Genomic DNA, 17,811 nt, shown 5'->3' with positions numbered 1-17,811 from the left:
CAATTATAGAAGACTTTTATTCACTAATAATTCAGTTTTATAGAGAATGCTCGAAGTGTCATGTGTGACTTCATAAAAATCCATCTCTTTTTTAGAGGTGTTCTTTTGCACTTCTCCTTTCATCCCTCCTTTATAGACGTATTTTTATGACGTCACACATGACACTTTGAGCTTTCTCAGTTTTATATATATTTTATTAAATAGTACTGTATTATAGTCACAAGATAATTAATTATTTTAACCCAATTTTAAGTAATTACGTTTCAAGTAACAACCCTTATTCCTCTCTCATTGAATTGTCTCTCTATTGTATAGATTAGCACTAAACAGCTACGCTTCTATTGAACGTAGTTATCCTTGTTTAACTTGCATTTTTTACAGCATTTATAATTTACTATGCCTCTCTAAGAAAGTGATCTTATCTTTTCAAAACAAATTTTCTCGCCAATATATTTTGAATGAATGCAAAACAATATTTTTAGATGTTTGTTTTCAAATGCATCATTTAAGGATTTGGTCACCTAAATAAATATTTTACTTAACCATATAGGGTCATTTAATGATAAGGATCACATGCGTTCCTGGATGGTTTTAAGCTATTTTATCTGTAGTTATAAGTCTGCTAAATAGCTAGCGCAAATCCGCTTTTTTAGTGTCATTAACTTTTGGCAGATTTCTTTGAGGGTCTGAAAAAAGCCAAACTGTCCAGTATCCTGAAAATTTTGAGAACGCATCATCTTATTTCAGATATATTAAAATGGTCACAGAATTATTATCGACGGATCAGATAGCTCTTTTCCAAGATGTATTTCACAGGTACATTTTATTAACAGCGATCCTTTTTTATAATTAGGGTCGGTCATTCGTCTGTAACTATCGTAATTTAGGCATTTTAGAATTGTCCTATCGATATAAAACTTTGCATGATTAGTCGCATAACAGAAAGGTATGATTTAGAAGAAATATTTAGTATGATAGAATTATCATATTCATTTGCTTTTTGGAACATTGATTCTTAGGACAACATGGTACTATATTTATAGCAAAGCATCTCTATAATTAAGTCCTAAATGTAATTATGTCTTTGACAGAATCCTTTATTTGAGCAATTTTCAGCTATTTTATGTACATTTTTGGTAATATTACATTTTTATTCTGCTTATTAAGTTTTGACACTTTCTACCGTTTAATTCAAAGCTTCAGTTTTATGGATGTTGTCTTCCTTGTTTAATTTGTAGTTTCCCATCAGACAAAAATATTTGTAAAATCACCTAATTAAAAACATTGCTATACTTCAATGTTCGTAAAGAATTTGCGAAAAATATTAGTGTTCATACAATAAAACAAAAATCTTAATTTCCACACAAAAATAGCAAGGCTACTCTAAAAATAACCTTTTAGATTTTTCTTATATAAAAATGCTAGTTTGGGTTATTTTTATAGCCAAATATTCCTATTGATTCAAAAAAAACTTTTTTTCAAATATTTTGGTTATTTTCTAGAAACACTATTAAAGGAAGTTAATCGATTAGAATTGAAGCCGTATGCCTGCTTACCCATTAACTTTACGCTTTCACGTCAATTTGACAATTTTAGGTCATTTAGGTCATCATAAATTGAGATTTTTCCTCTAAAAATATTCGCTTCAATTGACAGATGCTTCTCGAAAACTCTTTAATCTGTCATTACGTTTTAGTTTTCTTAACAGCTTGCCTGTAAAACATATAATATTTTTAACTGAATAAGTCACATAAGAATAATATTTTTAATACAAACAGCATACTTAAAATTACGAAATTCATTTACTAATTTAATTATTGATCGTCGAATTTTGGCATCCATTGTCAAAAATATTAATAGTACACGGTTCAAACATTTTATTTTGGATTTTTGACTAATTTGAATTCCACTTTGGTCTTTCAACTTCCTATTTTGTTTATAAAAGTTTTGATAGTACATTGTACAAATATAAATAGAACTATTGACAATAATATTTTGTGCATTTTTGGTTTTCTAAAAAAAATTCTACAGAGACTTATAAGTCTTTTTGTACATTGAAACACATTAGACATAAAAATAAATTTTTTAAATTTATTATAAAAAGTATGATTCATTTGGTCCAAGTATTGGTCATTATATGTACAATGTATGAGCGTGAGTTATTCAATTGGCTGTTGCGAAATTCCTATTTTTTCTCCAGGGATAGAGGGATACACAAGAAATGAATTTTCACCAGTTTAGTATATTAAAGTGATTACACTACAGTAAAAGTAAATCTATGAAAATCCCTTTTAATACAGAAAAATTTTAATAAAAATATTGTTAATTTGTTATTGTTTATCGCTGAAATTAAAAATAAAGAGAATGCCAATAGATTTGATAAGGTTCTTATGGGGAACACTGTTCAGATGGATGCTATCTTTCCATTCCTGCTAATTCATTCCTTTAATGACATTGAAATATTCTGAAATGGCCAACTTGCGATCTTGAACTTAAATTCTTGTACCTTGTTGTTTAAGCTATTTTTCTTTTTTAGTTTCTTAAATCATACATCATTGCTAATCTCTTAAGTACATTTGAAGTTTAGTTTTTTTTACTTTTAACTATTTACTGTAGCAGCTTTTTCTTTTTTAATTTTCTGTTATAAATAGTAATGCTTTTCAAGAGAGGGAAGAGACACTAGACTGTATTTAAAATTGCAGACTTCATTATGAATGGATTTCAATGTGTAAGAAAGGCAATTTAGTTTATAACAAGGATGACAACATCCATAAGTAGCGAAGCACAAAAAAATCGTGGATTGGACTACGTAAAAGTAGATTTAAAGTATATTTATTAAAATCAAGAATAGATTTATTGGGGTAAATAAACAGGAAACCTTGTTTTATTTTGTATGATGACGACGGTCAAAGTAGATTACATAAAAGATGCTCATAACAATGGAAAAAATTATCTTTTATAGGAGCCGAGAAAATCACGTTTCCCCCACTTTGTCTCAGACAGACGGACGGACGGACGGACGGACGGACATTTCGAATTGTAGAGTAGCTTTGCTACTAATAATTGAATAAAAGCTTTAACTATATTAGATTGTTCTATCCCTGGTTTTATTAAACTTTATCTGTTTATATCCCTATATTAATGTAGCCTTGACATTAGCAATGCACTCGATATCAATATTTAAGTAAATCTAAAAAGATAAATTTACTATTGGGGCTAGGGATAGGATAATGGAAGATTAATTAATCTTCCTGATTGTTCTTTGTGTACGTTTCCGTCCTTGGTAGCTGGTAAATATTGAGGTTAGATTAAGATTTGAATTAATTGAAACTTCTTCTAAAATTAAACATCTAAATGTGTATACTGTGTGTAGAAAATATAATCTTAAAGAAAGTAAGATTTATTTTATAGAAAAGGATTTATGTACAAATCATAGAGTTTTTTTTCCTGTTCAAGATTATACAAATGTATTAGGTCAATGTAAAATGATGAAAATTCTAATTAATGAAAATGACAATAAAGCTGTTGATTTAATACTTTGTTGTTTTAATTTTATTCATTTGCCTCTAGTATATCATTACTTTATGGATGTGAAAAACTTTTAGAATATAGACTAAAATAAATTATATAATAATGATATCCATATAAGGAAAGACAAAACTTTCAATACTTTAAATGATCTGAACTAAAATAAAATATATTAGCTCAGATTTTAGTCCTGACATATAGTTTTTTTTCTATAGAAAGCTAAAAATGAAAAATAAAATATAATTAATTTTGAAGTAATACATTTTGTTCAATCAAAACTTATTCATTCTGACCAAAACTTCCTACCCTCCCCGGGGACTGTTACAAGAAATATTTTAGCAAGCTGGCGGGGGAAGGGGAGGAAAGGGATAGGAAGTGGGCTTAATTTATCAATATCTAACTTACACCTCCTTTATCCAAAGATTTCACACAATCAGGGACACAGACATTTATTCAGAAATTTTACAAAACAGAAAAAAATGTCTGTCTGTCCGTCCGTCTGGAAAAACTAAATCTGCTAGAACGAAAAGGTTTTGCCTTTCAAAGAATATACCCAATGGTCATGATATCTTTTTAGCCCACCCCCTTCCCACATATTTTTTTGTAGGTGATGAGTTAGATAATTTAGCGGAGAGATGTTTTTTGTTTCAATTTTGAAGCTAAGGATAAAGACACACTAGTAAATATTGAAATTTAGAATATTTTTTAATTGTTTGGAGAGATTGAAAATGGGAATAAAAGGTTTGTTTAGTCTCATTAATATAAAAAATCCACCTATAACAAAACTAATCTGACACAACATAACGTTACCTAACCTAACAATTCTTTTTATTTGACGAAGCCCAATTTTGTACCACTTTTAATTCCTGTGACGTCATAACATGAGGGAGATGAGAGGAGAAGTGGGAAAGAAAAGCACCAAAAACGAGACGGATTTTTATTACGTCAGAGGAATCAAAAGTAGTGCAAAAGTGGTACAGGTTCTGGTTGGGCTTCGTCTTTTTATTAATGTAAACTGTTTTGTATTAATTGGTAGAGATTAGCAGCCATGCGTAAGCGGTGCAAAACCTGCAAATTAATACCCAAGCTAAATCAAAAAAGGAAAATAGCTTTTTTTGATTGTCTTCAGTTTTCTTGTGGTTGCCTATTACATAATCTATTTTTTCACTCTTTAAATTGGGATACTTTTCTATTATCTGAACATTTGAGAAATATCTCATTTGCCCTTAGGCAAAACAAACAACAGTTTGTGTGAGTGTTTCTTCATTGCTGCACAGAGAATTTTGTGAAATAGAATAATTCTTATATTTAAGAGGCATAATGTTTTTGTGTAGGTTTAAATACAAAAAAATGTGTAGTATCAACTTAGGTAGTCAAGTATTGTTATGTCGTATTATGACAGCAAAGACAACTTTTATTAAGGTTAAAAGTATTAACATTTGTATAAAACTTTGTAATTGAAGTTGTAATTGATAAACATATTATCTGAAGTAAGAAGGACTCAAAGAAGGTATATAGGGATAAGTCAACAGCAAATATTCTTATCTTTTTTTTCAAAACAAGCAATAAAATTATGTCTACTAAAAAAATTATTTCACTCTTATCAATAGTAGATTTTCTTTGCGAAGGACGTATGTTTTCGTTTCAAAAATCTATTAACAATATCCCTTCTCCCATGTAAAAGTAAAGGCTATGTGTATTTTTGTAGTCAGGCTTTGTTTATACAAAAACATACTGCTAAAACGTAGCTTCATGAAATTCTTATTTTTAAAATATATAACATTTTGAACAAAACAGACTTAGATTTCTTAAAACTTATTATAGTGATTATTGATATGCAGATTAAAAAATCAATCTAATTATTATTAGGGTTCACTTTTATAAACAGACAAAAAAATTATTTTTAATTTATCCTTTACTGTTCTTTTTTATTGGAATATTAGATGATAGATTTTTTTCAATTTTAAAGATAATTTAAACGATGTGTTTGTGCATTTCCTCTTAATTGTTTATCAAATACAACAAAACAACAAAGTTCTGAATAAAATAAAGAAAAAATATGTTTTTCATATCAATTCAGACAATAATCATTTTTTAAAACCTCTGTAAACAATTAAAGATTTTGAGTAAAATGTCAATCAAATACGAATTTCAACTAACAAAAAATTAACAATTTTATTCTATAGGTTCTTTTAAATATTGAATAACTTATGTAGAATATATTTAATTTTTAGGTTATGAACTTCAGAAATGCTACTATTTAAAGTCTAAAGTCACCCATAGACACTTATTATAAAGAAACTTTGCTGCCATAAGACCTTTTACCTATTTAAAAGTTGTAAGAACAGCTCTGCTGATCTAAATGCCGACCTATTTAAAAGTAAATAGTCATCACAACGTAATCTTGGCATTTTTAAACTAATCAATTTTTCCTTTTAAAGTGTCAAATCTTAAAGATTTTTAAAGCAAAATTTGTTTTATGAAAAACTAACAGCAAAAGTTTAGTGCTTTTAATGTTGAGCTTTGCTAAATGTTAAGCCTTTTCCTTATTTATTAAAAGTCGTCATAAATCATAAAATTGGGTGTCAAAACACACCTAACAAAGCTTTTCATTAGATAAAAGTCGAGATTAATGCAATCTAATTCAGTTACTTAGAAATGGCAAAAAGTTCAAAGCTACATCAAAAAAAGGAAAATAGAAATTAAAACCTTTATGGTTAGGTTATGTCAGGTGCATTATGAATAAATTTTTATTATTGTTTTAGATTCGACTCAACTGGAGAAGGAAGTATAAGCAGTAAACAATTAGGGAAAATTATGAGGTAATCTCAATATTAATTTCCATACGTCAATCCGTCCGTAAGTTTAAAACAGCTTGTAAATATGATGAAAATTATATAAAAAAAGATAATTACCAAATTATAAATGATATCACAAAAAGTCTCAATATAATTTATTAAAAGTCTCTAAATCTGCTTATTTTAAATCAGATTTTCATGCCTCTTATCTTCTAAATCTGATAATGCTTTTAAAGAAGCTTGAACAAGAGTAAAAAAAGTGTGAAAAAAGTGAAAAATAGTTCAAATGGAATTATTTTAACCTGTTCTTTAAATATATTTTTAAAAGCAAAGCTTTTCTATAATTAGGGTCGGTCCGTCCGTCCGTCCGAGATAGATAGCTTTTATTCGTTAATTTAGGCATGTTAGAATTGTCCTATCGATTTTAAACTTTGCATGATGATTCCTGTAGTAGTTGGGTACGATTTAGAAAGCGTAGCAACTCTATAATCATTACCAGAATGTCCCTACGTCCATTTTAAACATGTTGATTTTTCTACTTTTTTAACAATAAATTTTCAAGTGTTTTAATTATCCGTTTGATCTGATTTTTGGTATATTGATTCCTGGGACAACAAAGAACAATATTATAAGCGAAGCAACTCTATAATCAAGTCCAAAAATGTAAGTATGTCCATAAACATTATCCTGTTTTTAAGCAGTTTTTCAACAAATTTACCTACAATTTTGATTCGACATTTATACATTTATGTTCCGATTTTTCAGTTCAGATACTATACAAGTGTTAATGTCCGTTTGTCCTACCGTTTCAGTGCTTCGCTTTTATGGATGTTGTCATCCTTGTTTTTGCAAAAAGTAGTGGCATATAAGAAATCTGAATCATAAAAAAGTTATGTATTTGTACTTATCACACGTAGTGGGACAAAGTGTCTCAAAAAAACAGCCATGTGACGTTATAAAATGAGGTAAATGAGAGAAGTGGGAAAGAAAACCCCTAAAAAAGAGATGGATAATCCCTCATTTTATGACGTCACATGGCTGATTTTGAAGACACTTTGTCCCCCTACTTATTATACTAACGGAATGACAGATGGACCAAAAATATAAATTTTAGAGAAGCACTTCTTCATTAAAAAAAAAATATTTAAATTTGTTAAAAGCGTTGACGTGTAAATAATCTGTTAGTTTTAGGATAATTAAAATAGTCATGTCCTGCTAATTATTTTTTACGGGTATAGTCCTTTCCATGACATCGCTCCATATGGGGCGATGATTTTAATTGATCGCCTCTTATGACAAGGGGCGATGTATTGGCTCCTTGAAAGGAGCGATTTAATAGCCCCATATAACAAGAGGCGATGTTATGACTCCTTGAAAGGAGCGATTTGATAGCCCCTTGCCCTAAGAGGCGATTAAATGATCCTTTATCGCTCCTTTATTGCCCCTTCTAAAGAGGAGATGATATGTCCTCTTATCCCAAGGGGCTATTTAATAAAATATCGCCTCTTCATGGCCCCTTCACGATTTTATATATCTTAGTCCCTTGATGGCCCCTATATCGCTCCTACATCGCCCCTTCATCGCTCCTCCATCGCTCCTTCTCCAAATTTATATTACATTGTACTTTGATGGCCCCTACATCGCCCCTCCATCGCTCCTACATCGCCCCTTCATCGCTCCTTCTTCAAATTTATATTACATTGTACTTTGATGGCCCCTACATCGCCCCTCCATCGCTCCTACATCGCCCCTCCATCGCTCCTACATCGCCCCTCCATCGCTCCTACATCGCCCCTTCATCGCTCCTTCTTCAAATTTATATTACATTGTACTGTGATGGCCCCTACATCGCTCCTACATCGCTCCTTCATCTCTCCTACATCGCCCCTTCATCGCTTCTTCTCCAAATTTATATTACATTGCAACTTGATGGCCCCTACATCGCTCCTTCATCGCTCCTACATCGCTCCTTCATCGCTCCTTCTCCAAATTTATATTAAATTGTACTGTGATGGCCCCTACATCGCTCCTACATCGCCCCTTCATCGCTCCTTCTACAAATTTATATTACATTGCAACTTGATGGCCCCTACATCGCTCCTACATCGCTCCTCCATCGCCCCTTCATCGCTCCTTCTCCAAATTTATATTACATTGCAACTTGATGGCCCCTACATCGCTCCTACATCGCTCCTACATCGCTCCTCCATCGCCCCTTCATCGCTCCTTCTCCAAATTTATATAACATTGCAACTTGATGGCCCCTACATCGCTGCTACATCGCTCCTCCATCGCTCCTACATCGCCCCTTCATCGCTTTTCACAAATTTATATTACATTGTACTTTGATGGCCCCTACATCTCTCCTCCATCGCTCCTCCATCGCCCCTTAATAGCCCCTTACCTTAATTTATATAAAAAAGCCCCTACATAGCCTCTCCATCGCCCCTTAATAGCTCCTTACCTTAATTTATATAACATAGCCCCTACATAGCCTCTCCATCGCCCCTTAATAGCCCCTTATCTTAATTTATATAACAAAGCCCCTACATAGCCTCTCAATCGCCCCTAATAGCCCCTTACCTTTATTTATATAACAAAGCTCCTACATAGCCTCTCCATCGCCCCTTAATAGTCCCTTACCTTAATTTATATAACATAGCTCTTACATAGCCTCTCAATCGCCCCTTAAAAGCCCATTACCTTAATTTATATAACATAGCCTCTCCATCGCCCCTTACCTTAATTTATATAACATAGCCCCTACATAGCCTCTCCATCGCCCCTTAATAGCTCCTTACCTTAATTTATATAACATAGCCCCTACATAGCCTCTCCATCGCCCCTTAATAGCCCCTTACCTTAATTTATATAACATAGCCTCTACATAGCCTCTCCATCGCCCCTTAATAGCCCCTTACCTTAATTTATATAACATAGCCCTACATAGCCTCTCCATCGCCCCTTAATAGCCCCTTACCTTAATTTATATAGCATAGCCCCTACATAGCCTCTCCATCGCCCCTTAATAGCCTCTTACCTTAATTTATATAATCCTTACCTTAATATATATAACATAGCCCCTACATAGCCTCTCCATCGCCCCTAAATAGCCCCTTACCCTAATTTATATAACATAGCCCCTACATAGCCTCTCCATCGCCCCTTAATAGCTCCTTACCTTAATTGATATAACATAGCCCCTACATAGCCTCTCCATTGCCCCTTAATAGCCCCTTACCTTAATTTATATAACATAGCCTCTACATAGCCTCTCCATCGCCCCTTAATAGCCCCTTACCTTAATTTATATAACATAGCCCTACATAGCCTCTCCATCGCCCCTTAATAGCCCCTTACCTTAATTTATATAGCATAGCCCCTACATAGCCTCTCCATCGCCCCTTAATAGCCTCTTACCTTAATTTATATAATCCTTACCTTAATATATATAACATAGCCCCTACATAGCCTCTCCATCGCCCCTAAATAGCCCCATACCCTAATTTATATAACATAGCCCCTACATAGCCTCTCCATCGCCCCTTAATAGCCCCTTACCTTAATTTATATAACATAGCCTCTACATAGCCTCTCCATCGCCCCTTAATAGCCCCTTACCTTAATTTATATAACATAGCCCTACATAGCCTCTCCATCGCCCCTTAATAGCCCCTTACCTTAATTTATATAGCATAGCCCCTACATAGCCTCTCCATCGCCCCTTAATAGCCTCTTACCTTAATTTATATAATCCTTACCTTAATATATATAACATAGTCCCTACATAGCCTCTCCATCGCCCCTAAATAGCCCCTTACCCTAATTTATATAACATAGCCCCTACATAGCCTCTCCATCGCCCCTTAATAGCTCCTTACCTTAATTTATATAACATAGCCCCTACATAGCCTCTCCATCGCCCCTTAATAGCCCCTTACCTTAATTTATATAACATAGCCTCTACATAGCCTCTCCATCGCCCCTTAATAGCCCCTTACCTTAATTTACATAACATAGCCCTACATAGCCTCTCCATCGCCCCTTAATAGCTCCTTACCTTAATTTATATAGCATAGCCCCTACATAGCCTCTCCATCGCCCCTTAATAGCCTCTTACCTTAATTTATATAATCCTTACCTTAATATATATAACATAGTCCCTACATAGCCTCTCCATCGCCCCTAAATAGCCCCTTACCCTAATTTATATAACATAGCCCCTACATAGCCTCTCCATCGCCCCTTAATAGCTCCTTACCTTAATTTATATAACATAGCCCCTACATAGCCTCTCCATCGCCCCTTAATAGCCCCTTACCTTAATTTATATAACATAGCCTCTACATAGCCTCTCCATCGCCCCTTAATAGCCCCTTACCTTAATTTACATAACATAGCCCTACATAGCCTCTCCATCGCCCCTTAATAGCCCCTTACCTTAATTATATAACATAGCCCCTACATAGCCTCTCCATCGCCCCTTAATAGCCTCTTACCTTAATTTATATAACATTTCTCCTACATCGCCCCTTCATCGCTTCTTCTCCAAATTTATATTACATTGCAACTTGATGGCCCCTACATCGCTCCTTCATCGCTCCTACATCGCTCCTTCATCGCTCCTTCTCCAAATTTATATTAAATTGTACTGTGATGGCCCCTACATCGCTCCTACATCGCCCCTTCATCGCTCCTTCTACAAATTTATATTACATTGCAACTTGATGGCCCCTACATCGCTCCTACATCGCTCCTACATCGCTCCTCCATCGCCCCTTCATCGCTCCTTCTCCAAATTTATATTACATTGCAACTTGATGGCCCCTACATCGCTCCTACATCGCTCCTACATCGCTCCTCCATCGCCCCTTCATCGCTCCTTCTCCAAATTTATATAACATTGCAACTTGATGGCCCCTACATCGCTGCTACATCGCTCCTCCATCGCTCCTACATCGCCCCTTCATCGCTCCTTCCACAAATTTATATTACATTGTACTTTGATGGCCCCTACATCTCTCCTCCATCGCTCCTCCATCGCCCCTTAATAGCCCCTTACCTTAATTTATATAAAAAAGCCCCTACATAGCCTCTCCATCGCCCCTTAATAGCTCCTTACCTTAATTTATATAACATAGCCCCTACATAGCCTCTCCATCGCCCCTTAATAGCCCCTTATCTTAATTTATATAACAAAGCCCCTACATAGCCTCTCAATCGCCCCTAATAGCCCCTTACCTTTATTTATATAACAAAGCTCCTACATAGCCTCTCCATCGCCCCTTAATAGTCCCTTACCTTAATTTATATAACATAGCTCTTACATAGCCTCTCAATCGCCCCTTAAAAGCCCATTACCTTAATTTATATAACATAGCCCCTACATAGCCTCTCCATCGCCCCTTACCTTAATTTATATAACATAGCCCCTACATAGCCTCTCCATCGCCCCTTAATAGCTCCTTACCTTAATTTATATAACATAGCCCCTACATAGCCTCTCCATCGCCCCTTAATAGCCCCTTACCTTAATTTATATAACATAGCCTCTACATAGCCTCTCCATCGCCCCTTAATAGCCCCTTACCTTAATTTATATAACATAGCCCTACATAGCCTCTCCATCGCCCCTTAATAGCCCCTTACCTTAATTTATATAGCATAGCCCCTACATAGCCTCTCCATCGCCCCTTAATAGCCTCTTACCTTAATTTATATAATCCTTACCTTAATATATATAACATAGCCCCTACATAGCCTCTCCATCGCCCCTAAATAGCCCCTTACCCTAATTTATATAACATAGCCCCTACATAGCCTCTCCATCGCCCCTTAATAGCTCCTTACCTTAATTGATATAACATAGCCCCACATAGCCTCTCCATTGCCCCTTAATAGCCCCTTACCTTAATTTATATAACATAGCCTCTACATAGCCTCTCCATCGCCCCTTAATAGCCCCTTACCTTAATTTATATAACATAGCCCTACATAGCCTCTCCATCGCCCCTTAATAGCCCCTTACCTTAATTTATATAGCATAGCCCCTACATAGCCTCTCCATCGCCCCTTAATAGCCTCTTACCTTAATTTATATAATCCTTACCTTAATATATATAACATAGCCCCTACATAGCCTCTCCATCGCCCCTAAATAGCCCCTTACCCTAATTTATATAACATAGCCCCTACATAGCCTCTCCATCGCCCCTTAATAGCCCCTTACCTTAATTTATATAACATAGCCTCTACATAGCCTCTCCATCGCCCCTTAATAGCCCCTTACCTTAATTTATATAACATAGCCCTACATAGCCTCTCCATCGCCCCTTAATAGCCCCTTACCTTAATTTATATAGCATAGCCCCTACATAGCCTCTCCATCGCCCCTTAATAGCCTCTTACCTTAATTTATATAATTTTTACCTTAATATATATAACATAGTCCCTACATAGCCTCTCCATCGCCCCTAAATAGCCCCTTACCCTAATTTATATAACATAGCCCCTACATAGCCTCTCCATCGCCCCTTAATAGCTCCTTACCTTAATTTATATAACATAGCCCCTACATAGCCTCTCCATCGCCCCTTAATAGCCCCTTACCTTAATTTATATAACATAGCCTCTACATAGCCTCTCCATCGCCCCTTAATAGCCCCTTACCTTAATTTACATAACATAGCCCTACATAGCCTCTCCATCGCCCCTTAATAGCTCCTTACCTTAATTTATATAGCATAGCCCCTACATAGCCTCTCCATCGCCCCTTAATAGCCTCTTACCTTAATTTATATAATCCTTACCTTAATATATATAACATAGCCCCTACATAGCCTCTCCATCGCCCCTAAATAGCCCCTTACCCTAATTTATATAACATAGCCCCTACATAGCCTCTCCATCGCCCCTTAATAGCCTCTTACCTTAATTTATATAACATAGGCCCTACAAAGCATCTCCATCGCCCCTTAATAGCCCCTTACCTTAATTATATAACATAGCCCCTACATAGCCTCTCCATCGCCCCTTAATAGCCTCTTACCTTAATTTATATAACATAGCCCCTTCATAGCCTCTTCATCGCCCCTTACCTTAATTTATATAACATAGGCCCTTTATGGCTCCTGTACAGCCTCTGTAATTGTATTGCCCCTTCATTATAGAAGGTAGGGCATTAAGGTAAGGAAGGAATGTGACCCTCTACAGTTTTAAATTTAAGTTTTAAAAGGATGACAAGGATGACAACATTTATAAAAGCAAAGCTCTGAAACGGTAGAAAAAAGTTTAATGAACATTAATAATGTAGAGTGTCAGAACTGAATAGTCAGAACATAAATTTAAAATTCGAAACAAAATTGTAAGTAAATTTATTGAGAAATTGCTTACATGCAGGAAAATGCTTAAGGACGTACTCACATTTTTTGGACTTGATTATAGATATGATTCGCTTATAACATTCTATTTTGTTGTCCTAGGAATCAGTATCCCAGAAATCAGATTAATCGGATAATTTTGATACATAAAAATTTGTTCTAAGTTAATAATTAGTATGCTTAAAATGGACGTACGGATATTCTGATAATGATTATAGACTTTCTAAATCGTACCTTTCTACTACAGGAATCACATGCCTAAATTAACGAAAATAGCTAACCGTTACAGACGTACGGACTGATCCTTAATATAGAAAAGCTTTGCTTTTAAAAAGTTAAAAAGATTTTTTGAGGGGATTGGGTAATATTTTTCTTGGGGTGAATTTTCTGGGAGGGTGGAGATACCCTCCCTCGAAATAATTATAAACCCTCTATGAACTTAAAAGAAGCTTCACTGTAAAGGAGAACCATATAGGTTCAGCGGTTAGCTTTTCTACAGACAAAAAAAAGATTACTACTTTATATAATAGGTTATGAAAAAGGAAAAAAAAGCAAGATAACAAGGATAACAACATTCACAAAAGCAAAGCTCTAAAATCAGGAGGTCAAACATAAATTTTGTTAAAATTAGCGTAAATCTATAATACAAAGTAGAATGATGTCTGTCCATCAATCTGTCTGTCTGTCCGTCTGTCTGTCCGTCTGTCAGTCCTTAAGATCTCGGTAACCACTGGACCGATTATATTCTACTATTCAGGGAATATACCTACTGGTCCTGTGGTGGTTTTAGGCTATTTTCTTGGGGGGTGGGATACCCCCAACCCCCCCAAAAACAAAAAAATCCCCCCCCATTTTTTTTTTGCTGAAGATTTTCTTGGTCCTATTACGAATTTCGCCAAAAAAAATTTTTATCACCTCTTGGGGCAAAGCCCCTAGAGGCTAGGGGCGAATCTGCTAGTATAGAATATAGTAAAAGGGCATAATTTTATTTTTAGTATTTGATTATAATACTAAACCTTGTTGTCCTAAGAAACATTACTCCAAAACCCAGATGAATGGGACAATGATATTATACAAAAAAAATGGACGTACATACTTTCTAGTAATGAATATAGTATTGTACCCAACTGTTATAGAAATCATTCTGCAAAGTTTGAAATCGATAGGATATTTATAACATGTCTAAATTAAAGAAAATGTCGTCAAACCGTTTGGATGTACGGACAAACCAATCCTTACTATAGAAAAGTTTCGCATTTAAAAAGGAAAATTATAATGAAAATATAATGAATTAATAAAATAAATATAAATAATATAATAACATAATGAAATAAAGAAAAAAAAATAAACTAAGAGAATGAAATTTTTTAGTTAAATAGAATATTGAATAAGGATCATATAATGGACAAACAGACAAAGTAAGTTATAGAGCAGACTTTAAGAGAATATGCTATTACTCAAAGATTATCACGAAACCTAAGTCTTTTGAAGCATAATTGAGAGACAGACAAAATAATTTATAGACTGGATATACATATGTCATGGGAATATTCACTAAAAATCTCAACAGTCTATCTTTAACAATAGCAGAGAAAACCACATGCTTAACTTAATGAGAAGAGCGATGACGAAAGGACTAACCCTAATTGTAGAAAAGTCTCTCTTTTAACAAAAAAAGTATTTTTTTTGGTCTGAAGCTTAAAAATTTCATAAACTGACTAAATTCTCCATTTAAGGGAAGCTTCACATAGGTCATGGGATGGTTTTTTGCTTTTTCATTTTCAGATTTAAGCCCCTAATTGGTTTAGGCTATTTTTCTGCCTCCTTACATTAAAAAGAGCGCAGCTGCAAGTGAATAAGAAAAGAGAAATATAAAAGAAGAATACATATTATCCTATTATATAAAGTAGTAAAACATAAACAAACGTTGGAGTGGACAAACCTAGGAATGGGACAATCGTCGGAGTGGACATTGCTTATGTAAAACGCAGGAGTGTCTTTTATTTTATTTATAAGATAAAAATCTTTCAAAACAAAAAAAAATCTTGAATATCTTTTCTCACAGACTGAAATTTTAAAATCAGTCTAACAGTTTTCCAAAGTAGGTAAGTTCTATCGAAAGGCAAAGGTTTGAAACAGATAGAACATTTCATTAAACTAAAACATATTTTTTTCTCACATTGTTTACAACTGTCAAATATGTTTTTTTATATGCCTAACCCCTGCAGGGGGCTTATTTGTATATTTATATCTTAACCTAACCTAACCTGTGTAGAAATAACTAAACAAATGTTGTTGAAACCTAATTTTTAAGATATTATAGACACTTCTGCGTTTTACTTATATAATGTCCACTCCGACATTTGTCCGAAACATCCTGCGTTTGTCCACGTTAATAAGGCTTTCTGTTCTGAAACTTAAGATCTCAATAACTACTAAACAGATTGGGCTTTCTATTTCAGGTAAGCTTAATATTTGTCTTGTAATGGCTTTAGGCTATTTTATTTTAAGTCGAGGGATGGTTTTAGGCTATTCTATTTTAAGTCCTGGGAAGGTTTTAGGCTTTAATTCATTCCCCTTTGAATACAGAGCCAATAGATGCTGAGGGCGTAGCCGCTAGTCGATATACAAAGTTTTTTTTTGTCTGTAGCAAAGGATCTCGTTTGCTGCTAAACCGATATGATGTATGTCTGTCTGTCTATACCGTAGGATCTTGCTAACCGCTGAGTCCTGAGATGATTTTAAGATAGTTTATTTTTTTTCCTTATAATAAAATAACAGGATATTTGTCCATAAAAAGCGAAGCAATATCTTAATTTTTGTTATTATACCAAGGATCTAAAGGAATAAGACAATGGCCGATAAATTTTTATCCATCCCTAATAACGATACACAAAATTGCAACACTACAACCAAAATATGACAAAAGTCCCCAAAGTTTTGAGCCAACGAATAAGAAAACTTCATTATAAAACTTTGGAGACTATTGTAAAAATTGCCTAATGTTTCCTTTCTCTCTGAGATTATACAGACTATCCTTAAACTAATATTTACATTAACGTAACAGGATGTTTATCAGTATCAACTGAACCGATATGCTTCTCCTTTACATTGAAGCTTATTTTACTCGCAGGAAAAGTTTTCATTTTGGGGAGGGGACCAACACTTTCAGCCCCCGGAAGGTATCACTTCCCTTAAATTCTTAACCTTCCCCCTCCCCCCCCCTCTCCACCACATCTATTCATTAAAGTACTCCTAGGGTCATCTATGGGATTAGCCGTTAGTGACTTAAAAATAATTCAAGTGCAATGATATATTTACCAAATTAATACGATAATTTTGTATACATTTTTTATGAAAAAAAATTATTTTGCCAAAGGCAGCCAAAAAATAAGCAGCAAATATTTCAAAAATGCTCTGATAATCAGAGATCTACAGGGATAAGACGATTGTCGATAAAATGATATATATACATATATACAGTGTGTTTTTTATGAGAACTTTTTTGAAAGCAATTTTACCTTACTTATAGTTATCAGAATTTAATGATTAATGGCTTATTCTCTTCTTTTTTATAACCTTTAATAGAAAAGCAAAAAATATTTCAGTTTTTATTCAAAAAGTACAGTGAATTAAAAAATTTAAAACTTAGGTGTCAACATCTAAAAATGGTTTTAGTGCATTTTTCTTATAATCTACCTTTGCAAGAATGGCTGCAAAACGCTTCAAAGTTGAGATATAGAGCTAAAAATTTATATAGATACTATTTGTGACATGTACTAGAACATTTTGAAATTTGAAGGCCATATCTCAACCAGGGAGGGAATACTGGCCCCCCAATGTACTCCCTCCATTCTTGGAAAGGGTAGAAGATTTGAGCATAAGAAAAATGCGCTAAAACCATTTCTCGTATTCATTTGAATCCGGTGGATAGGAACCGGTTCTCATCCATACGAAAAAACTATGTCTAGCATCGTATTATATCCAGCTTTCTACGAATATAGATATGTACAATCATAAGATTAAACCCAGTTTTTTTAGCCGGTGCCTTCGGCACCTCGGGCCTAAAAAAACTAGTTTTAATCTCATAACTGTACTTTTTATAT

At 34.2% G+C, this 17,811-nt stretch overlaps 1 protein-coding gene across 2 annotated transcripts in view; it reads left to right on the top strand.

Moving 5' to 3' along the window:
- The first annotated feature begins 751 nt into the window (after nucleotides 1-751).
- The window catches only part of LOC145314344 (calmodulin-alpha-like), a 42,917-nt gene continuing 25,857 nt past the window's right edge, over nucleotides 752-17,811 (top strand). For both annotated transcript variants that reach the window (XM_080154221.1, XM_080154220.1), the window contains exons 1-2: nucleotides 752-816; nucleotides 6,294-6,350. In XM_080154221.1, coding sequence (XP_080010347.1) covers nucleotides 758-816; nucleotides 6,294-6,350 — 116 coding nt within the window. In that variant the 5' untranslated portion in view covers nucleotides 752-757. The remainder of the gene's footprint in view (nucleotides 817-6,293; nucleotides 6,351-17,811) is intronic.

This window comes from Acartia tonsa, chromosome 3, assembly GCF_053477335.1.
Source record: "Acartia tonsa isolate MP-2025a chromosome 3, ASM5347733v1, whole genome shotgun sequence".
Classification (NCBI taxonomy): Eukaryota; Metazoa; Arthropoda; class Copepoda; order Calanoida; family Acartiidae; genus Acartia; species Acartia tonsa.
The sequence above is the reverse complement of the archived record's forward strand: the minus strand, read 5'-3'. Positions and strand labels throughout refer to the sequence as shown.